We start from the raw sequence: 23,022 nt of genomic DNA on the forward strand, positions 1-23,022 counted from the left end.
TGAGCACCACAACTTATTTGGCTGAGAAATGCTGAGAAATTAAAAAATGCAAACATCAGATGGAGTATACAGGAGTACGAAAATATTAAATACTCAAGTGAACATCTGACCAAGGGCCTGATGTTAGTTCCTATTTGCAAATGCATATAAAAATTAACAGCTTCTACATTTAGACTTACAAGTGAAAGCTGGTATTCCTTCTTCTATGGCTTTTTCTTTGTTTTTTCTGTCATTTGTTATGAAGAGAACTTGTAGATGATTCTCTGCTGACATTTTCTTCAAATGTTCATTGTACCATTTTGCTGCTACTCGAATGGCTCTATCATTCCTGTCATTAGCATTTTCTCCCTGTTCTTGTTCTACATAAGTTTCTCTAAATACAAAACAAAGTGATAAATTTAAATCAACAGAAATAAGAACATATAGAAAGTCTTAGAACATAAATGCTTAAAAACCACGAAACTATAATAAAACTTTGCAGGTCTGATAAGATTTTATTTGAACTGTAGATTAACAGTAATTCCCAAAGCTACAAATCCGATGATGATTAAATTTCAATGTACATAGTACATGGAAATCACCAATGATAAATACTCAGTAAATGACAGAGCTTATCTAGAGACTGAAAGATCACATAAAAATAATGACACTTTATTCCTTTGTAGTCTATCCATTCTAAATTCCCATATGTCAGCATTCTTACTTCCTTAAATGTTTTCAAAGCCAAATTTGAGTAAAATAACAAATTCAGTATAAAAATTTCTAGCGCTTAAATTAACAGAATCAACTTTAGAATCTTACTTATTTATATTAAGTTCTTAGAACTGCTTCATTTCTCACCATTAAATGCCCCTCCTAATGCTTTAAGCTTACTAGTCAGGCACTATCATTATATTTTGAATTGGTTTTAGCATGACTTGAGCAATAGAATCTTAGATGAAATGTGCCCCAGTATCCTCCAACTCCTGTATTGCTAAGCTCTATTCACTGCACTTAAGCAGAAAAATTGCTAACTTCTAATTGCTAAAAATCTGATGATAGTGCTCCACAAAAATTTGGTCACTCTGCACTGAAAAACAAGTTTCTGTTTCTGAATTTCAAGGACAAGCTAGCAATAAAATGACTACAAGTGCTTTACCAATGATTTTTACAGGAATATTTAAATTCGGGCTACAGAAATAACGAGAAAATTGAAAAATTAAACATTTTTAAATATATGCATTCCAATGAGCTTTCATTGCTGGAATTCTACTGTCTAATCCACTAGGGGTGATTTGCTGCCTAGCGAATATTCAGACAATGTCTGGAGATATTTGGGTTGTTACAGCTCTGTGGATGGGGGTGAAGAAGGGTTCCTATGAGCATGTAGTGAGTAGAAGCATAAGATACTGCTAAACATCCTATGATATATATGACAGCCTGTCCACAACAAAGAATTATTCAACCCAAAATGTCAATAGTACCAAGGTTGAGAAGCGCTAACTTAATGTAATAAAAGTATACTAGAACTTAACACAGGTAACTTATGTAACATAAGAAACAGCAAAATATTCTTTAAAACCACATATTATGTTCAAAGGGTATAAAACTGAAACGGAACAAAGAATTCTATCTCTTAACCCTATCTTCTTCAATGTGATCAGTTAAAAAAAAAGTATTTAAGCTTAACTTTTAAAAGTCTGTTAATAATAAATCTGCTTTGTATTTTTAAACCTCTCCTTCATAAACTCTTACATCTTATCAATTTATGTTGGTTATCAAATAATATCATATTCCAGGAACCTAGGTAAAATCTCCTCTTCTGGGATCCCTGGGTGGCGCAGCGGTTTGGCGCCTGCCTTTGGCCCAGGGCGCGATCCTGGAGACCCGGGATCGAATCCCACATGGGGCTCCCGGTGCATGGAGCCTGCTTCTCCCTCTGCCTGTGTCTCTGCCTCTCTCTCTCTCTCTTTCTCTCTATCATAAATAAATAAATAAATAAATAAATATCTCCTCTTCTGAGATTTTACTGCTCTATTCATATTGAAACCAATTCAGGATGGAGACATTCTGGAAACAAAAGTACCTACAGCAGCCTAGGAGTCTGGAGACTCGAGACTTGGTTCTAGGTTTGATCTAATCAATGCCTGTGTGCACCTCAGGTACAACCGTGGAACAACCAAATCATCCTCCCCTAAGTATGAAACTTACCCGTGCATCTTCCAACAATGTCACAATTACTGCCAGGGACCCTTGCCCAAATTTAGCTAAGTCTATGGTTTTCTGGTAAACAACATACTCTTCCCCCCTACCTATGGTGCTCATTAGTGAAGGTATAGAAATGCTTCTCCTGGTTATTAGTCACATCTCTGATCCGTTTATATACAGGAGCACTCCGATTCCTCACTTCTTGCAGAACTGTCTGCAGGACAATCACATTTCTGATGGCAGGGTCCTCAAGAACATCGATCTTAAAAAAATAAATAAAGAGAGAAAATTTAAATTTTCCTATTTAAATTGTTTCAGCACAATATAGAACCTTGTCGATGTTTTTTTTTTAAAAAAAAAAAAAAAACACCGTGTATACACTAAGGAGTTACTTTGCTACAAAAAAAAAAAACATGTATACACTAAGGAGTTACTTTGCTACAAAAAAAAAAATAAAACCCTTCAGGCCTATTACAGAAGAGCATATATACACAGATTAACCACAAAATTTTGTAGAATCACGTCCACTAATAATGAAATACGTCGGCCCACATAGTTTTCATTCGTAGGCACTTACAAGCTGCCTGGGAGTTGCAGGCTGGAGGCCACAGAAGCCCGGGTCCCCGGCCTCCAGACACTTACAATCTAAGGCAGAAGAGACACCAGGAGTTAGAAAATTAATCTAAAATCCTTATTACTCCAAGAATTAAAAAAAAAAAAAAGAAAAAAGAAAAGAGAGAGAGAGAGAGATAAAGAAGGAAGTAAAAAAGGAAAAAGGAACTCGGCCTGGGGGGCCGCAGGCAAAGGTTCCGAGACTAAGTACGTAACGTCCAAGCCGCTCCTCCTGGGGCCTCGGTTTCCCTATTCCATCACGCCCCCTTCTCCTGGCCGTGCCGAGAGAGAGGACGCCGGGTCGCCCGCCCGCCGACGCACCTGATGCAACAGCACGTTGGTGTCGGGAAGCAAGTAGTGCGGCCGGGGACACAGGCTGCTCGCCGGGTCCAGGGGCTGCGGCTCGAGGACCGGCCCCTCGTGCGCACCCCCGCACGCAGCGCACCCGGGCGCGCCGCAGCCGATGTCGTCCCGCAGGTAATGCTCGCGCACGATCTTCACCACGCCGCCCGCCCGCGTCTTTTTTAAGAAAGTCTTGGACTTGAGCATCTTGCTCCGCAGCGCGGTACCCCGACCCCGGTCGCGCTCTTCCGGCGAAAAGCGCCCAGTAAGAGGCCTGCAGTACAACTATACTCGACCCCGAGGTTCACCCCTTCCCGCTCCAGGATATTAGTAAATACTTCTCGCGGGAAAACGTCGAGGCTGACGTTCGTTGGCTCTCTGAGCGCTGCGAGGATTGGGTGACAGCGAGGAGGATGGGCGGAGCCCGGAGTTATTTCCCTCCAGGACCCGGGCGGGGCTTGCCTCTGGACTACAGATCCCAGCATGCATTGCTCCTCGCGTTGGGGGAGGATCCGGGCTGAGTTCCGGCGGCTTGGGCGCAAGCGCGCAGCCGCTTCCTCCGTCCTTTACGGGCGCGGAAGTGGTTGTCGTGGTTACGGGTCGTAATAACGGTCCCCAATCTGAGATTCCTTCTAGAGGAGCTGCGACCTGGGCTTCCGTTTGGAGACGCTTTTCAGCTCCCTGAAGAGGCGATGGTGGTGGTGGTGGCTGGCCCAGCCTCAGACGTGGTGTCGGTGAAGAGCGTTCGAGGTAGCTCGCGGCTATCCCTCTGCCACGCGGACCGAGGGGATCCTCCTCCTACGCCGCCGAGTTGGGCTTTTCTTCTTCGCTCCGCCTGTGTGGGCTCGTCCCAGCCGCTGATCCTTTGTCATCCAGATGTTGCCTCTCTCTGACTTCACCTTTCTCTACCCTTTTCCGTCTGAAAGGAGGGATTTCCCCTCCGCACACCTGTCGTATTAGAGCGAGAGAACTGCTAAGCATTGTTGTGAAAGGGTAACCAAGTGCCACTTAGAGGGCTCGGTCTTCTCTTTTCTTGTTGTCATTCTGTCTGGAAGTCTCTTAAGATGTGCTTATTTCACGGTTTCCCGTTTCAGAAGACCCTTCAGCGATGCCTCCTCGTGGCCTGCAGAGTAAATTTCGAGCACATTCTGACCTTTCAGGGCTCTCCGCAGCCTTGATGGTGAAGGTCGTCACGTGCGTTTGTGTAAGGGGGTTGGGGTAGGGGCGAGGCCTCCCCAAACTCAGCAGAGGCTTGGCCCCGGCCTGGCCACCACTGCCCTCTGCTGCTGTGCCTTTTCGCCACCCCCGTGCCAGCCAGCCGTCGCTCTTGCATGCTCTTCTGCTGGTGCTGCCCTAAACAAATCCTTCAAGATTCTAAGGAGAACATTACCTTCCCTTGATCCACTCAGAAGTGACCCCTCTCATCTTGAATCTGTGCTGCTTTTATTAGTAGCGTCCCTGGGTGACCCCTGACTTAGGGCTTTCATCCTTTACTTCCAACGTTTCTTTGTTTCCTCTGAGTGAGATCCCTGTCCCCCCGGAGATTGGGTTTTTGGGTTCATTAAGGACAAAGGCTTAGTAGGATTTAATGAGCTTGATTTAATGTGTTTGACTTGAGCAGCGGTTTACTAATCTGGTCCTCCGGATTGTCTAATACCTACTCGGGCAGTCCTTGGTATCTTTTTGATATACTTATGCTTTCCGTAGAGAATGTTAGAGTACACTTCAATTAATATATATGTATATATACATATATATATATTTTTTTTTTAACCTACAGAAAGCTGAAATAGAATTGGAGAAGAAAACGAATTCATAGTTTTAAAAAAAGAAGAAAAAAAAATGTCTCGAAAAATTGCCAGGGCATCACAAAAAGTGAACATCTCTAGTTCTCTGGAATCTGAAGATATTAGTTTAGAAACAACAGTTCCTACGGATGATATTTCGTCATCAGAAGAGCGAGATGGTAAGATCAAAATTACCCAGCAACTCATTGAACGTAAAGAACTACTTCATAATATTCAGTTACTGAAAATAGAGCTGTCTCAGAAAAATATGATGATAGACAACTTGAAAGTGGATTATCTTACAAAGGTAAGATTGGCGTGATTTTTGTTATCTTTATGCTTTATTGTCTTCAAACTGCAAAAGAATAAGAATTAAACATTTATGTAATCTGAACTTGAAATGATGGGTTTATCATTTCAAGAAGAAAATCATATTTTCTTGCACAGTTTAAAAAAGCTTTTTGGAAGGAGAAAGGTAATGAATTTTATTTCTGTACACTAAATTAAAAAGTCCTGAAAGAGGGGATGATTTTGAAGTTGGGTGCAGATGACTTGCTTGTATAGGCTCAATTTTTTTTTTTTTTTTCAAAGATTTTATCCATTCATGGGAGGGGCGGGGCAGAGACACAGGCAGAGGGAGAAGCAGGCTCCATGCAGGGAGCCCGACGCAGGACTCCATCCCCGGTCTCCAGGATCAGGCCCTGGGCTGAAGGCGGCGCTAAACCGCTGAGCCGCCCGGGCTGCCCTATAGGCTCAATTTTTTAATTTTTATTTTTATTTTTTTTTTTATTTTATGATAGTCACACAGAGAGAGAGAGAGAGGCTGAGACACAGGCAGAGGGAGAAGCAGGCTCCATGCACCGGGAGCCCGACGTGGGACTCGATCCCGGGCCCCCAGGATCGCGCCCCGGGCCAAAGGCAGGCGCCAAACCACTGCGCCACCCAGGGATCCCCCTAGGCTCAATTTTTAAATCTAGCATGTGTGAGATATATCTAAGTTGTTTTCAGCTTCATTGAGAATTAACCCTGATGTGACTAGTTTGATTGTGAGAATCAAGATCATAATTAGGTTATTGAGTTTGTATAGTCCTCTGCCCCGGAGATTTAGTTTCTTTGGTATTTAGTTTTGTTACTGTGTCGTAGTACCAAGCATACATTCAGTTATCATGGTGTTTAACGAGTGGTGTTTGCCAAAGAGGAAGGGATGTCCTAGAGCTTGGGGGGTTTTTTTTTTGTTTGTTTTGTTTTGTTTTGTTTTGTTTTGTTTTGTTTTATGGCTTGTGTGGTTTCTATAGTTATGGAGTATTTTATGTAAGACTTGGTAAAGTTGTCATTAGTTCTAAGAAATTTATAGTGATTTCAAAAAGACAGGAGACACTTTTTAGCTCTTACTACTTCTGTCTCTGAGAAAATTTTTTTTCTAAAAAAAAGAAAATTATTTTTCTTTCCAATAATAATTGTTTTCTTTTGCTCTTGATCCCACCTCTTCCTAAACACTACCCCCCCATTTTGCTGTTTTTGTTAAGTCAGCTTTCTATTTTAGTTCTTGTCAATCATGCTAATACATTGTAGTATCTTGCTGCTAGAAAAATTGTTGACTGTGCCTCTCTAGAAAAATGAAGTGTCCTATGGCCTAGGTGTCCAGGATCTTAATGAGTAAGGAAATCATTTAGATACAGTTATTAGAAATATTAATGGCTAACATTTATTGAGGGTTTGTTCTTCGCCAGACACTGTTTTATGAGCTTTTCATGTGTTACCTCACTTAAACCTCACAACTCTGTGAGGTATAAGCGTTTTTAGGGAGGATCTCCCCTGCCTTTAATATTAAATGAATCAATAAAATAAGTTAGACTAGTTCCTGAGCACAAACTATTAGTTATTGTTGCTATTGTCTATTAAAATAATATCCTCATGTTTCACCTCCTTTATTCCCTGTGCCTTAGATATGTGTTCATAGGACAACCTGGCTTTGTTTTGGTATTTGTCTCTCTTAATAGACTTAAAGTTCATGAGGACAGGGATTTCTTTGTACTCACATATCTCCAGTGCTTAGAACAGTTGCTGTCATGTCTTAAGTGCTCAACTACCCTAAATGAGGGACTGAACCCCATTTTGCTCTTGATAAAACAGAATCACAAGTGGTTAATAGCATACCAAGGCCATTTATTTTTTTATTTATTTTTTTTTTTAATTTTTATTTATTTATGATAGTCACACAGTGAGAGAGAGAGAGGCAGAGACATAGGCAGAGGGAGAAGCAGGTTCCATGCACCGGGAGCCTGACGTGGGATTCGATCCCGGGTCTCCAGGATCGCGCCCTGGGCCAAAGGCAAGCGCCAAACCGCTGCGCCACCCAGGGATCCCCACCAAGGCCATTTAGATGGAAGTGATGGAGCCAGGTAGGATTCAAACCAAAAAATCTAAAGCCCGTATTCTACCCAAATGAAAGCTCCTAACATTTTCTTAGGTTGCCTGTATAGTTACCTACCTAGCTGACTTGGTCTAGATTAGGCCACTTGGTATTTTGTCATTGTATATAGTGGTTTACTCATATTGCTGTTACTCCTCAGGTGGACTCTCACGGTGCTACTGGCTCACATATCTCTGCCCCTCAAAATCTCTATAGATCCAACTCACTGTAGAAAGCAGAGGTAATATCCCATTCATTAATCAACCCACTCAATCAACAGACATTTTATTGAGTGCCTACTACATATCACATCCAAACTTACATTTTTTTAGGCTACTTTTATTTTTTTCAACTTGCTTGTGCTTGGTTGTAAATGGCTTCTCTCCTTTTTGAAGTGTGAGATTTATACTTTAGAAATGGTGGCTTATCCATGAGGGACTCTATAGTGTAACAGATCAGAGCTACAGTTCTAGATACACACAGTTTGGATTTGAACTCTAGGCCCAATAGTTAGTTACTTTGGGCAAATCCCTCAACTTTTATATACTTCATGCATTTCTTGGAAAGATTAATCAATGCACACAAGCTGATAGATATACTTACTCAGAACTATATTATTATTTTTGTACCACATGGTGCTTAGTACAGTTTTTTATTGTAGTTTTCTAGTTAAACCGCAAATGTAGAAGACTGAATTAGTCATAGTCCTGAGTTTATGCCACCTAATCATTATTGATCCATGCCACAGCCACTTTTTCTGTTGTATATTCTTTGTATTCTCATAGTTCATTTCCCTTTCTCTCTCTATTATCTATTTTAATGTTTTTTTTTTTACAGTTGTTCTTGATAATGGGTATTTTTCTTATTTTCTTCCTTTATATAAATGTAAATTGCATGCTTTGTTTTAGGGTTTATCTCTTTTATAGTTTTTTCCCAACTCAGTGCTATTTTAAAAATCATTGATGTTACTATGTGTATATCTAGTTTTCTGCTTCTAATTTCTGTGCAATTCTGTGTGTGTGTGTGTGTGTGTGTGTGTGTGTACCTGTCTATCCATCCACTACCACAGAAATAGGCACCTGGATTGCCTCCCAACTTTTTGCTACCATGTACAATATGGGCCTTCTATAAACATTTCTCTTCTGAACCTATGTGAACATCTTTGACATGTATATATACTCAAAAATGGAATTTCTGGCTCACAGGGTATATGCATACTTAATTAAACTGAGTGTGCTGTCAAAATACTCTCCAGAATAGCTGCCTACTCTACATTCCCGTGTTTTTTGGTCCATGAGCACTAGGGATTTTTTGCTTAGAGACCCCTTGGGAGTAGGTTGTCTGCTGTCAAATACATGGAGAAATATTATACAGTAGAAGAATTAGTCTTCCATAATTCATCAAATCCAAGACAGCTTGATTGTAAAGTGAACAATTACTTGTAGCAGTGAGATTAAAAACTGCCAAGTTAAACTGTTATGTACTATAGATTGTAAGATGCATTCCAGTTTCAGAGACATAAAATGTGAAAAAGTAAGAGCCAGCCTGGGATCAATGAAGGAACATAATTTTTGGCCATTTTTTCTCCAGAGCTTACCAGTGCATTGAGCACTGGGGATACAAAGATGAAAATCTCATTTTTTAGCATTATTTTTTATTAGTTTCAGAGGTAGAGTTTAGTGATTCATCAGTTGCACGTAACATCTAGTGCTCATTACATTACATGCCTTCCTTAATGCTCGTGACCCAGTTACCCCATCCCCCCCCCACTAATCTCCCCTCCAGCAACCCTGTTTGTTTCCTGTAGTTAAGAGTTTCTGATGATTTGCCTCTCTCTCTGTTTTTTCGTATTTTTCTCTCCCTTCTCCTATGATCCTCTGTTTTGTCTCTTAAATTCCACATGAGTGAAATCATATAATTGTCTTTCTCTGATTGGTTTCACCTAGCATAATCTTTTCATTCCATGCATGTCCTTGCAAATGGCAAGAGTTCCTTTTTGATGGCTAAGTAATATTCCATTGTACATATATACCACATCTAGCATTATTAAAAATAAATTTCCCTCACCAGACTATAGATAATAGAAGTCACAGAAAAAGTAGATCTCTGCTGACTGTAAATCTATACTTGCTATTAACATTTAAATGGCCTGATTTATGTTACTGAGCTTCCTGTCATTGGAAGCATTCAAGTGGTCTTGAATGGCCAAGTATCATGATATAGGTATTTTTGATGTGGAAAGAGGTTGAACCAGCTGTGCAGTGTTCTGGGGATGAAGTTCAGCTGCTAGTACCGAGGCTTAGAAAATGGTGGCTGATTGTAAAACAGGAGAAGGATTTTGTTTCTCTGGTTTAACAGGAATCTGAAAGTAGCTAATTTAAATTTGGGGTGGATCTGAAAGTAGCTAATCTAGATTTGGAGTGGTTACTCCTTGATATTGTTAGGAACCCAGGCTCCTTTTATCCTTATGCACAGCTGTTTTAAGCATGTGCTTTTCACCTCAAAGTCACAAATGGCTGCTCTATCTCTAGTATTATATCCATGTTACACGCAGAAGAAATAGGTGAAGGGTAATGGGAAAATGAGGCACATGCCAAAGGAGTCAATCCCTTTTATTTATTTTTATTTCTTTTTAAGGTTTTTATTATTTATTTAAGAGAAAGAGATGAGAGCATGCTCACACAAGCGCAACCAGGGGGAGGGCCAGAGAAGGAAGGAGAGGGAAATGGAAAGAGAATCTGAAGCAGACTCCTGGCTGAGCATGGAGCATCACTCAGGGCTTGATCTCACTACCTCGAGATCAGGACCTAAACTGAAACCAAGAGTCAGATACGTAACCAACTGAGACGCCCAAAAGCCCTAGGAAGGACTCATTCCTTTTAAAGAGCTTTCCCAGAAGCTCAAGCCAGTGACTGCAGTAAACTAGAAGTATATAGCAGGACCACCCCCTGCAGCAAGGAGTGTGGGAAGCTGGGAAATGTTAAGTATTTAACTGGATACAGTATTGTCACAAATAAAAGTCAGAGTTACATTAGAAAGAAGACTTTGTGTTGGGAGACAAGCAGCAAAATTTTTTCTACTCATCATAGTCTTTTTAAGTTAGGAAGTCTGTGAATCTATGTGGTCTAAAGTCTTTTCACCATTTTTACGTTTGTAACAGTTCGTTACTAATATAGTTTTTTACTAGGAATGTCTTGATCCATGTTGATTTGATTTCTCCATTTCTAAAAACAAGAACAGATTTCTCCAAGGGAACTTAAAAGTGTTGATTCCCACTTCCCCCTTGCTCCCTGAGAGAACTTAAAAGGGTAACAGCTTAAGTCTAATGTCCTGATTCTAGAGAATTGCCAGCTTTCCATTTTATCCCTGCCCATTGATGCCTAAATCTCCTTCCTTCCTTTATTTCTTTGTTCCTTTCCTCTTCATTCTTCATGCCTGTCAATTTCTAAATGCTAGAAAGTCTTTCACTTGAGATATATGGGTACCTCATTACTTGGGAAATAAATGAAGGGGTGCATCTTCCCAGTTTGATTATCTCTGAGTTAAGGAACCTAATTTAGAAGTCAGTTAAAATTGTGAAAATTATAACCCTGGAAAGAGAAGAAGTTTCTGTCCTTGTAGTAACAGTATTCTTGATTTGCAAAATAATAATTATGAGGAATGTGGTTGTCTTTTGTTGGTTTGAGATATTCATTAAGGCATATTGCTGGGAATGTAACTGAATATGGCAGTCGCTTTTTTATGTAGATCGCATCTTGACATGATCAAAAAACAAATGGAAGATTTTCAAGGTCCTGTGACACAGCATCACTTAGCAATGGGAGTTTTCTACTGTAGATAAGAAGTCAGCAAACTTTTTCTGTAAAGGCCCAGACAACAAATATTTTTTGTTTTGCAGGCCATATGTGGTCTACCACATATTCTTTGTTTTTTTAACCCTTTACAGATGCAAAACCTATTAGCTCATGGGCTATACAGAGGACATGAGCTTGATTTGGCCCATTGCCATTGCTTATTTACCCTTGCTTTAGACTGTGTAATCATAGAAGCCACTAGCAGGTTTTAGGCAATTAGAATTAGAGACCCTTATTTTTGTGTTCAAAATATCACTGAAGTAATAGACCAAGGGCAGATAAGGTAGAAGCAGAAGACAGTTAATTGGGTTATTGCCTTATGTAAGACTCAGTTTTTGGCTTCATCTACTGGAGCCATTTATTGAGAAATGGAAGACTGGCAGAAGACTTATCTGGAAAGTAAAATTTAAGTTCCATTTGAACATGTTAAACTTTAGGTTTCTGTTATACTCCAAAACAGAATTGTCGATTTAAAGTTGAGGGGCGAGTCCATGACTGTGTGTGTGTGTGTGTGTGTGCTGTGTATTTATAATATGCGTCAGTGTATAGATGGCACTTAAAGCTATGGGATTAGATGACATTATCTGGTGAGAGCAGAGGGCCCCAAACCATGTGAAGGGGAGTCCCAACATTTAGAAATAGGCTAGAGGAAGAGAATCTAGCAAAGGAGCCTGAAAAGCCTACGAGTGGTTAGTGGATTTGGAGGATAGAATCCAAGATAAGATAGAATTGTCTGCTCTGTCAAATCATGTTTGTCAATTAAGATAAATATACTGAAATTACCATCAGCCTGAGTATTAAAGAGGTGATTCAGAATACTTTTATTGGAATATTATGGGATAAAATATTGAGGTTTCGCTCTGATGGTGAGCAGAAAAATGGTACGTTAGTATAGGGAGTGGTGTGATCAAGGGAGTATACTGTTCTTTTTAGTGGAAGATAGAAGTAGTTTGCTTAATGACAGGAATGATCTCAAGTAGAGATGGGGAATTTGTTGATGCAAGAGGAATCTACTTGACTATATTAAAGATTGACTGTTAATCTGTTTTAAAAGATGAACAAGAATTGCCTGGGTTAAGAGGGAAAGAGAAAAGAATTTTTTAATTAGACTAAGAGCAAAACCGAAGTGCATAGAGGCTTAAGAGGGACTACAGCATATTTGAAGAATGGCAAGCACTTACTTTGCCTGGAAGAGAGAGTATCCTTTTAAGCTAGTGACAAGAGAAGGAAGGAGCTGCCAGGGGCCGGATCAAGAAGTACTAGTATATTATGCCATGAGTCTGAATTTATTTCGAAAATAGTGGGCAGCCCCGGTGGCGCAGCGGTTTAGCACCGCCTGCAGCCTGGGGTGTGATCCTGGAGATCCAGGATCGAGTGCCACATCAGGCTCCTTGCATGGAGCCTGCTTCTCCCTCTGCCTGTGTCTCTGACTCTCTCTCTCTCTGTGTGTCTCTCATGAATAAATAAATAAAATCTTAAAAAAAAAAACAAAACTTTCCTTTAAAAAAAAAAAAAGAAAGAAAAAAGAAAATAGTGATGATCCTCTGAAGCATCTAAAACTGGGGAAATAAATTTTTAATAACATTTTTGAAAAGAAAGATAAATTTGGAGATTGACAAAACTGGGTATAAGGAAACACTCCTGGTGAGAGGTGACTGATAGAGATCTAACTGAAGACTTGTCAGCAGATATCAAAGAGAACTGAGCAGTTTTGACAGCTATTTATGAAGTCAACAACAACAACAACAAAATGGTGTCTGATTAGAAAAAGTGGTGAGGGAGAAGTAGACATCAAATGTGACTTGGGTGTTTTTGCATTGGAGACTGAGGAGATGCAAGAAATGTACGATTAGGTGAGGCTGAGGGCTAGTTTTCTTTTGGACATTTGTGACGTCATCCATGGAGTATTCATTTGGAGATATATGGATCAAGGGGACAAATGCAGGTCTAGTGAGAAATAATTACCTGGGTGAGGCACCAAAATAAAATCCCAGTTGTTAGTGGGCTTCTCAGTGAGAGTGGGTTAAGAGGAAAAAGTCTGATGACAGCCTGGCGAAAAACCGTATATGTAGCAGCAGTCTAAACCACAGTTTGAAAACCATTTGTATGCAGACTTTGTAATTTGTTAATATAACCATTGCAGAGGAACCTCTACCTATCTTTAGCCTGTTTCTTTTTTTTTTTTTTTAAGATTTTATTTATTTTTTTCATTAGAGACACAGAGAGAAAGAGAGAGGGGGGCAGAGACACAGGCAGAGGGAGAAGCAGGCTCCATGCAGGGAGCCTGACTTGGGACTCCATCCGGGGTCTCCAGGATCCCGCCCTGGGCTGAAGGTGGTGCTAAACTGCTGAGCTACCCGGGCTGCCCTAGCCTGTTTTTTTTTAAGCACTTTCTTTCTTTTTTTGTACATTTAGTATTTTTCAGACATTTTTAGTGATAATTTGGAAGTTGACCACATAATTTACCTCTTTCTCTTTACTAAGATTGAAGAATTGGAGGAGAAACTAAATGATGCACTTCACCAGAAGCAGCTATTGACATTGAGATTGGACAATCAATTGACTTTTCAACAAAAGGATGCCAAGTAAGAAAGTTTTTAAAAAACAATAATACCTACTGAGCCATTAAAAGTAATTTCATTGCTTGTTCATGCAAGCAATCGTAAACTAAAAGAGAAATTTTAAGTCCGTGATGGTAACCATTTTTACATCTAGGCCAACAAAAAAAGTTGGTTACTTGATACAGTACATAAGATACAAAAAATCAGAATTCATTCAACAGACATTGCTGAGGTAGGCAGTCGATAAATGACAATGGACGTTCTCTAAGCTCACCATTACTGAACCTGTTATCTGAAGTAACCTTTCTTCATTGGCTCTGTCAAGCACACTAATTCTCATGGCCCATTTCAATCTGCAGGTATGAATTATCTTCTATTTTACCTACATTCTTTCTTCCAGCTCAGTTGTCTACTAAGGGTCCATTGTATTTACTCTCAAATATGCCTGTGACAGTTGCACTTGCTATACTTACGTAATTTATTAAGAGTTACGTAAACAGTAAAATAGGAGTGGAAAAAAAGATACTGCTATTTCTATGAAAACTATAATGAATTCTTTGGAATGACTTAATAAAAGTGAGTGACTAAAAAAAAAAATCATCAAATTAAGTGAAAGCAAGACAGATTTAAAAGTTGGGAGCAAAAACCAAACAAATCCATAGAAAGCATCCTCTCAGGTTTCTTCCCAACAATGACTTACACAAAAGCAAAGCATACTTTTGTATTTAAAAAAAAATCTACATAGAAAATTTGACAAGTGTTAATTATGTGTGTTAATTAGAAGTAAATGTAAATGTGTTGTAAAGTGCTTATCTTTTCTCTGTATAAGATTTCACTATTTAATTGATATTTTAAAAGATTATCTATCTGATCAGTTTCTAAGCACTATAACATTGGATCAGTAGTTCTGAAACTTCAGTATGCATCAGAACCATCTGGAGGTCTTGTTAAAAAAGGATTGTTGGATCCCAACCTGTGATACTCTGATTTGGGGTGAGAGCTGTGAGAATCTGTATTTCCACCAAGTTCTCAGGTGATTCTGATGCCACTAGTCTGGAGACAATGCTTTGGAAACCACTGCATTCAGTGGTTCGGCTTCTACTCTAATTCTTGAGGCATTCTCAGAGTAAGTGATGTTGAAAGGGCAGTTAAGAAGAGGCTATTGCAATAATCTTGTTAGCTGATGCTGGTAAAAGGTAGTTGGATTTTGAATATACTTTGAAGGTTGAGCTGATATCCTAATGAATTATATGTGAGGTTCAAGAGATAAAGAGTCAAGGATTATGGCAACATTTTTGGTTTAAATAAATGAAAGGGTGGAATTGCTGTCAACTAAGGGATAGGGAAACCACAGCGGAATAGGTTTGTGAGTGAAGAGTAGGAGTTCACTTTGGGACATGTTCAGTTACAGTTGTCTTCTTAGAAACCCATGTGTAGGTATTTGAAGAGTTTGGTCAAGAGTTATAAATCTGGAAGTCATTAAGATATAGATAGAACATATTTAGGTCATAAGACTGGATGAATTCCCAAAGGTAATAAATATATAGAGAGAAGAGGGCCAAATACTCCTAATATTAAGGTAAACCACAAAAAGGAAATTGAGATAATACCACCGGTAAAATGGGAAACAAATGACAAGAGTATAGGGATTTGGAAGCCAGGTGAAGAAAGTGTATAAAGGAAGAAGAGATCAATTGTGTCCAGTAATCCTTTAATAATGGCTGAAAAGAACGAGAATTGATCATTAGCAATCTGGATATCATTGGCAACCTTGAGATTTGAGTAGGAAAGATGAAAACCTAATTGGCATGAGTTTAAGAGGAAGGGCATCAGAGAGAGTGAATATAGACAACTTTCTAGAAGTTTTGTTTTATGGAGAGGCAAATAGAGAGGGCAGTGAAATGGGGTCACTGTCCATTTTTTTAAAGATAGGAGATTTAACAGCATATTTGTATGTTGATGGTTGTGATACAGTAGGAAGGGGAAAGAAACCATTGTCCCTTCCTGCTCAAAATCTTTGAATAGGTAACTAATGATAGCAATGTCTGCTACATGTATTCTTTGAGAATGATTATTTACAGATTACTCTTTTCATTGCCTCATTGGTTAGATGAATACTTTATAGTGGTTCAGTTTTGCCGTCTTCAAGCTGTAGACCGTAAAGTACATGGATAAAAAAGAAATGAAAATGAGTAAAACTTATTTTGTGTAAATAAGATGTGTAAAACTTAAACCTTAAGCAGAGGAAGTATATAATTTTATAATTTGAATTTTGAAAGTTATTCCTTAAGAATATCAATTTTCTATTTAACAATTTATGTGGTGGCTGCACATTTAATAATGAGTATAGAATTGTCATTTCGTGTTTAACTAGTTAAGTAAATAAGCAATTAGCTGGAGCCAAAAATACTAGAGAGCTTCTCACTTCCTATTTTTGTGTTACTATAAAAAGGTAACTTTGAGAAAATTAAATCTCAAAGATTTTTTTAAGCTTGCCATAAATTCTTTCCTAATGTAGAAAATATCAAGAACTAATGAAACAAGAAATGGAAACGATTTTATTGAGACAGAAACAACTAGAAGAGACAAATACTCAGCTAAGAGAGAAGGCTGGAGATATTCGTCGAAACCTCCGTGACTTTGAGCTGACAGAAGAGCAATATATGAAACTAAAAGGTTTTCCTGAAGATCAGCTTTCTATTCCTGAATATGTATCTGTAAGTGTGTTATATCATTTAAAAAAAACTGCATGTTTTCAACTTAGAATTTGCCATTTATGTAATAGCCATACCTTCAAAGTATCCATTTGATAAATTGTTTTATTTTGTGGCCCTGATCTGAAAATGGTGAGTGGTGTTCAGATCACCAAATTTTAAAGGGTCTTGACCATTGATCTTCAAAGTCAAGCAATAAATAGGATTATGAAGTTAATGGCTACATTGTCCATAGAAATGAATCATTTTATCATGAACTGTTGGTTTATAATGTTCTCAAAATGAGAAATTATAGTGATAACAGATTAGTGGTAGCCAGGGAGAGTAGAGAAGAGAGGAATTGGTGTGATTATAAAGTGGTAGGATGAAGGAGATCTTTGTGGTCCGTCTAGTTCAGGATTTATTGCAGTGTTGGTTATACAAGTCTACACATAGAATTCATATATGGCAGTAGTCTTAAGTTTTTGATGTCAGCATCCTTTTACATTCACAAAATTACTAAGGATGCCAAGAAGCTTTTGTTTATATGTGCAGTATCTATTACTATTTACCATATTGAAAATTAACACTAAGACATTTTTAAAACACAAGAATACGTAAGCACACTCTATTAACCTTAAAGGCAGTGATCTCCTTGCACGTCAATTAGGTAGCCACTGGCAAACACCACTGAACAAGTATAAGGGAATGAGAATAAAACAGGTAAAAAAAATCTTAGTATTATTAGGAAAATAGTTTTAATCTTATGAATTTCCTGAAAGGGTCTCAGAGGGGCAGAGTGGTTACCAGAGGTTCCTAAACCACACATTGAGAACTGCTGGTTTGTCATCTATAGATGTCATTTCACCCTTAGAGGCTTAAACTTTTTCATATATGAAAAGACTGATAATAATAATAATGCCTTTCTGTTGAGGTAATTGTGAAGATTAACTGGGAATATGTATGTGAAATGCTTAGCAGAGTGCTTAGAACATAAGAAATAAATAGACAAAAATTTTTTTTTAATTTAAAAAAGAACATCATAAGCACGTAGTAAGTATTAAATATACCTATTACTTTTGAGGGAGTGGTGGTTGCTATTCTTGGTCTCAACTGCATTAAGGTTTCTGGATTAATGATCTCATATAAAACAAAGTGTTCCTATTTGTTTATTTTTATTTAAATAGTTCAAATATTTTTTTTTCTGTCCAAAATGTACTGTCCAGGACAAATCAAATTTCTCACGTGCTGTTGTGACTTTATCTATATAGTAGATATCAAGTATCCCACTAGTGGCAGTTACACATATTTTTGTTCTGTGGTTTTTTAATGTTCTTTGTTATCTTTTGTTTTCACAGATAGTATTATCCTAACTAGTTAGTTATACACAAATTCATTGTGTTAAGGACTAGCCTCTTACCAGATGTGGTACTCTTACAATTCAGCAATATATTAAGGAATTACAGATTGCATGCCTATTTGATATATAGGAATAAGTACTTTCTCCTAATTTGTTCATGGCTTCTTAATTTTATAGAAATTTGTCAGATGGAACACTTTACTAGATTAGGGCAGACAAATTCCTCTGAGAGAATTATGAATGAGAAGAGAGGTCTGAACTGAATAGAAATACTGATATAAAAGATATCTCTTGATTCATCTTGTTTATCCCTTGTACAGCAATGGTAGCAATAGAGCTTCACCAAGAGCTAAGGATGTAGGCTTATGTTTAGACAGTAGAGATAGAGCAGTGTACAAACCAGGCAAAAATTCTTTCATGAGCTTACATTCAAGTGGAATGATACAGACAATAAATTAAAAGTAATATGTAGAATGTTTGTTGTAAATGCTATGGAGAAAAGAGCAGGAGTGAGAATAGGAACAGTCACCAGGCTATTTTAAATCAGGTTAGAGGAATTAGGGCTTTACTGATAGAGTGACATTTGATCAGAGTCCTGAAAGGAGTGAAAGCATGAGCCATGCATTTGTATATGGGAAGAATTCTTCTATCAGAAGATAGAGCAAAACTCAAGCACTTCATGTGTTCAAGAAGTAACAAGCAGATAGGGTGAAGTGAGCAGTGGTAGGAGATGGGGAGTAAGCAGTAAATGGAATATAGATATTGAAGAAGAAAGAGACACTGTGTCAAGGGTCAAGGATTTAGATTATCTTGGCATTGAGGAAACTTAATTGAACATCAAGCCTTACTAAAGTATTAGTGGTCAGGGTCAGTTAACAACTGCCTTGCTTTGGTTTTGTACAAACAAAACAAAACTTTATTATACAGGCATATAATACAAAACTTCTAAACAGTTTCCTTTTGTTACCTTAATAATTTTATCACTCATAATTGAGGGTACTATAAATTAACAAATTTTAATTGTAACTTGGATTCTAAAACTGCTTACTAATTTGATTTTTGTTTTTAAAGATTCGATTCTATGAACTAGTGAATCCATTAAGAAAGGAAATCTGTGAACTGCAAGTGAAAAAGAATGACCTGTCAGAAGAATTAAGTGAAAACAAGGCTCAATTGAAACAACTGACAGAGGTTTGTATGATTTTGATCACTGATGGGAAGAAACTCCCAAGTTTTTTTCTAGGAAGTTCCTCAAGATTTGTGAACGGGAATATAAAAGTCAATGATAGAAAATGAGACTGGGAGATGCTGACAACACGATTTTTCAAGTAGTGGGAAGGTTAAATTGGAAATAGTCATCTTAAAGATTGACAGTAAGTCTATGACATTGGCCTGTAATCCATGGTTGAGCTTTTTTGATGTAACTGTTTCATTCTCGATTCTTTATTACAAATTAGCCTTGTTTGTGATATGAAAGAGAGCCACTATCCAGTTATCATTTTGCTTCTTCATTAAATACATTAGCTCTCCTAATGTTTTTTCAGAGCATGTGCACTGGTATAAGCATCAGCTCTAGTGATGCGCATGGTCCTGTGCCATGTGCTGGCAGCAGTGAACTCAGGAAAGTGTCTGCCCTTCAAGAGTTTAAACTCTCGTAGATTATAGTGTTAGAACCTTAGATGATGGCTTGACACTTTTATTTTTCTGTGTGATATTGAATAAGTCATTTAATGTTTCCTACTCTATCAAATGGAGGAAATAATCCTATTTGTTCATTTCATTAAGTTGCTCATGTTTCTGTTTGCAAGTAAAAATGTATTTTTTAGCAAAGTTGCATATAAGAATTTTTTATGTTCAATTTCAAGAGCAGCTTTTACCAAAGATATATTATCCAGAAGTAAGTAATTACAATTTAATTTACATTTCGATGCCCTAATTTGCTGCTCTGTTAGTGCTGGACAAAATCTATTTAGGTCATTAATGTAGCCAATATTACAGGCAAAGGCTTATCTTCCTTCCTCTCCTCATAGGAGTGATGAAGTCAGCAGGAATGATGCCAGAGAGGCAGATGTGCCGATATGAACCCTACCACAAGGTTCTATTGGGGTTTTTTGTTTCTTCTGCTAACCTGCCACATTGTGCAGGTAAAGTGTTTTGCATATTTTAGAAAGATAGCTTTTTATTTTTACAAAATTTGCAAAATAATAAAGGACAAGGTTAGAAGGCCTCAGTTTGGCTAGTAGTTAATTTTGTAGTCTTGGCCAAATCATTTAATCTATTTCTAAATGCCCAGGATGGTGGTAGTCATGGCAGCATAAGGTTCATTGGGTTTATTGAGGACAAGGTGATTAAATGAGTTTTCAAACTTGGTTCTATTGCACCTCATGGTACCTTAGCTTCCCTCAAGGACTTATTTTTTAGGAGAAGGGCTGGAAAAGTTTCCTAACCTTGTTTATATCAAACTACCTCTTTTTAAATGATTTTAACAGTTGGGGATTCTAAGATTGGTTTCTCTTGAACAAATGATTCCTTGGTCCAAAGAGAAAAAAAAAACTTACAATTCTAGAATTATCATTAGTATGTGATACTATTTTACTATGTGGTAAGCAAATCCTTTGACTCTCAAGGGTCAGTAATAATGGCATTGTATCCCAGATTTTTGTTTGCTTATAACACTTTTAGTATTTTACTGATAGGAAAACATAGATAATTAACACTGGTTTGACTCATAGGGTTCCTGAGTGTTTTTAGTGCCCTTATAACTCTTGAACAAAGAAACAGTTTTGTTTGTGAACCTGCATTAGGATTCTTCAGAGAAATAGAACCAATGGATATCTGGAGAGAGAGAAAGATTTGTTTTAAGGAGTTGGCTCACATGATTATGGACGCTTGATGAGTCTAAAATATGATGGGGTAGACTGGCAGGCTGGAGATTGAGGGTTGAGGGGAGAATTGCAGTTCAAGTCCAAAGACAGTCTGCTGACAAAATTACCTCTTGCTCAGAGGAGGTCAGTCTTTGGTTTAGTATGGCGTTCAGCTAATTAGATGTGACCCATCACATTATTGAGTGTAATTGGCTTTACTCAAAGTCTACTGGTTTAAATATTATTTGGTTTTTTGTGTGTGTGTAAGTTTTTATTTAAATTCCAGTTAGTTAACATATAGTGTAATATTGGTTTCAGAAGTAGAATTTAGTGATCCTTCACTTACATATAACACCCAGTGCTCATCACAAGTGCCCTCCTTAATGCCCATCACCCATTTAGCCTATCCCCTACCCATCTCCCTTCTAGCAGCCCTCAGTTTATTCTCTGTGGTTAATAATTATCTCTTATGGTTTTCCTCCCCCACCCATTTTTTTTTTTTATATAAATGTTAATCTCTGGGGCACCTGGGTGTCTTATTCCATTAAACTTCTGTTTTCTGCTCAGGTCATGATCTAGGGTCCTGGGATTGAGCCCCATGTCTGGCTTCCTACTCAGTGGGGAGCCTGCTTCTCCCTCTCCCTCTGCCGCTACCCATGCTTGTGCTCTCTCTCTCATGTTCTTGCATCTCTCTCTCTCTCAAATAAATAAATAAAATCTTTTAAAAATAGTGTTTATCTTATCTAAAAAATACCATTACAGAAATATTTAAAATAGTGTTTGATCAAAATAAAAACAAAATAAATAGTATTTGACCAAATATTTGAGAATTGTGGCCCAGCCAATTGACACATGAAATTAACCAGCACAGGGGCACCTGGGTTGCTTAGTTTTGGTTAAGCATCTGACTCTTGATTTTGGCTCAGTCATGATCTCAGGGTTGTGAGATCAAGCCTCACGTTGGGCTCCGTGCTCAGCAGAGCCTGCTTCTCTCCCTCTCCCTTTTTGCCCTCCCCTGGCTGGCCTGCATACATGTGCTCGCTCTCTCTCTCTCTCTCTCTCTCAGAAAAATAAATCTTGGGATCCCTGGGTGGTGCAGCGGTTTAGCGCCTGCCTTTGGCCCAGGGCACGATCCTGGAGACCCGGGATCGAATCCCACGTCAGGCTCCCGGTGCATGGAGCCTGCTTCTCCCTCTGCCTGTGTCTCTGCCTCTCTCTCTCTCTCTCTCTCTCACTCTCTCTCTCTCTGTATGACTATCATAAATAAATAAAATTAAAAAAAAAAAAGAACTTAGTCTTCTCTACTCTCTCTGCCCCTAGTCTTACAACTTCTCCATCTACCAAATAGGATGAAAATATATAACACCTTCCTCATATGGTCATTATTATGAGAATGAAATTCATTTAGTAAATATTTGTTTTACATCTGCTATGTAGCAGGCATTGTTCTAGGTGCTTGGAATACCTCAGCAAACAAAACAATGATCTCTGGCCTCACAGAGTTTATATTTTAAAAGATTACAGGGAAGGGTACCTGGGCGGCTCAGTCAGTTAGGTGTCTGACTCTGGATTTCAGCTCAGGTCGTGATCTCAGGGTCCTGGGATTGAGTCCCAAGTTAGGCTCCCACTCAGCAGGGAGTCTGCAGATTCTCTCTTCCTCTCCTCCTCCCCCACACTTGCACAGTCACTCTTTCTCTAAAGTAAAGAAATCTTGAGAGAGAGAGAGAGAGAGAAAGTACGGGGAAACAGTAAACATTATAAATAAGCAAATCTTAGAAGAAGAAGATGAAAACTGCAAAGGATAAAAGAAAAACATCAGTGCTGCATGGAGAACAGGGAAGAAATATTCAGAATTGTATAGAGTCAGCCAGTAGGCCTCATTGAGGAGGTTAGAAGTTTACAAAGACTTGAAAGTGAGGGAGACAACAAAGTTCTCAAGGAAGAACTTCCATGCAGAGGGAACAGTCAATGCAAAAGCAAGAGGGTTCCTTGATGTTTGTGGAGCAATGAGGAAGCCAATATGACTGGAATGACTGAATGGAGAGAATAGGTAAGATCGGAGAAGTAATGGGTCTGTTGAAGTCACTGTAAGGACTTTGATTTTAACCCTAAGTGAAAGGAAGCATTGCAGTACTTTAGGAAGAGAGGTAACATGATCTGACATATTATAAAAGGATTATTCTGGCTGGTACATAGTAGACCCTCAAAGAGTATTCAAGAACTTTGTTAATGTCCCAGAAGTTTGTTTTGTTTTGTTTTGCTTTGTTACTGAGAATTGGCTATAGAGCTTTAAGGATGGAAGCAGAGAAACTTGTTATGAGACTGTTGTAGTAATCTTGGTGAGAGGTG

The 23,022-nt window shown here is 38.4% G+C and overlaps 2 protein-coding genes across 6 annotated transcripts in view; one reads left to right on the plus strand and one right to left on the minus strand.

The window, feature by feature from the left end:
* The window catches only part of DIS3 (DIS3 homolog, exosome endoribonuclease and 3'-5' exoribonuclease), a 30,080-nt gene extending 26,614 nt beyond the window's left edge, over nucleotides 1-3,466 (minus strand). Inside the window, exons 1-3 of one of the 2 annotated variants that reach the window (XM_055335786.1) lie at nucleotides 3,121-3,466; nucleotides 2,292-2,449; nucleotides 180-373 (exon numbers count right to left, since the gene is read on the minus strand). In XM_055335786.1, coding sequence (XP_055191761.1) covers nucleotides 180-373; nucleotides 2,292-2,449; nucleotides 3,121-3,348 — 580 coding nt within the window. In that variant the 5' untranslated portion in view covers nucleotides 3,349-3,466. Of the gene's footprint in view, nucleotides 1-179; nucleotides 374-2,291; nucleotides 2,450-2,764; nucleotides 2,839-3,120 lie in introns of those variants that run through there. The other variant, XM_055335787.1, reaches the window with a different exon arrangement.
* Nucleotides 3,467-3,667: 201 nt separating this feature from the next.
* The window catches only part of PIBF1 (progesterone immunomodulatory binding factor 1), a 188,097-nt gene continuing 168,742 nt past the window's right edge, over nucleotides 3,668-23,022 (plus strand). For 2 of the 4 annotated variants that reach the window (XR_008665768.1, XM_055335944.1), the window contains exons 1-5: nucleotides 3,669-3,891; nucleotides 4,922-5,235; nucleotides 13,680-13,780; nucleotides 16,275-16,473; nucleotides 18,881-19,000. Coding sequence is in view for 3 of the 4 variants with exons in the window: in XM_055335944.1 (XP_055191919.1) it covers nucleotides 4,984-5,235; nucleotides 13,680-13,780; nucleotides 16,275-16,473; nucleotides 18,881-19,000 (672 nt within the window). In the remaining variant the exon portion in view is untranslated. Of the gene's footprint in view, nucleotides 3,892-4,921; nucleotides 5,236-13,679; nucleotides 13,781-16,274; nucleotides 16,474-18,880; nucleotides 19,001-23,022 lie in introns of all 4 variants that reach the window. The other 2 variants (XM_055335943.1, XM_055335942.1) reach the window with 2 other exon arrangements.

The sequence above is a fragment of the Nyctereutes procyonoides genome, unplaced genomic scaffold, assembly GCF_905146905.1.
Source record: "Nyctereutes procyonoides isolate TBG_1078 unplaced genomic scaffold, NYPRO_anot_genome, whole genome shotgun sequence".
Taxonomy (NCBI): domain Eukaryota; kingdom Metazoa; phylum Chordata; class Mammalia; order Carnivora; family Canidae; genus Nyctereutes; species Nyctereutes procyonoides.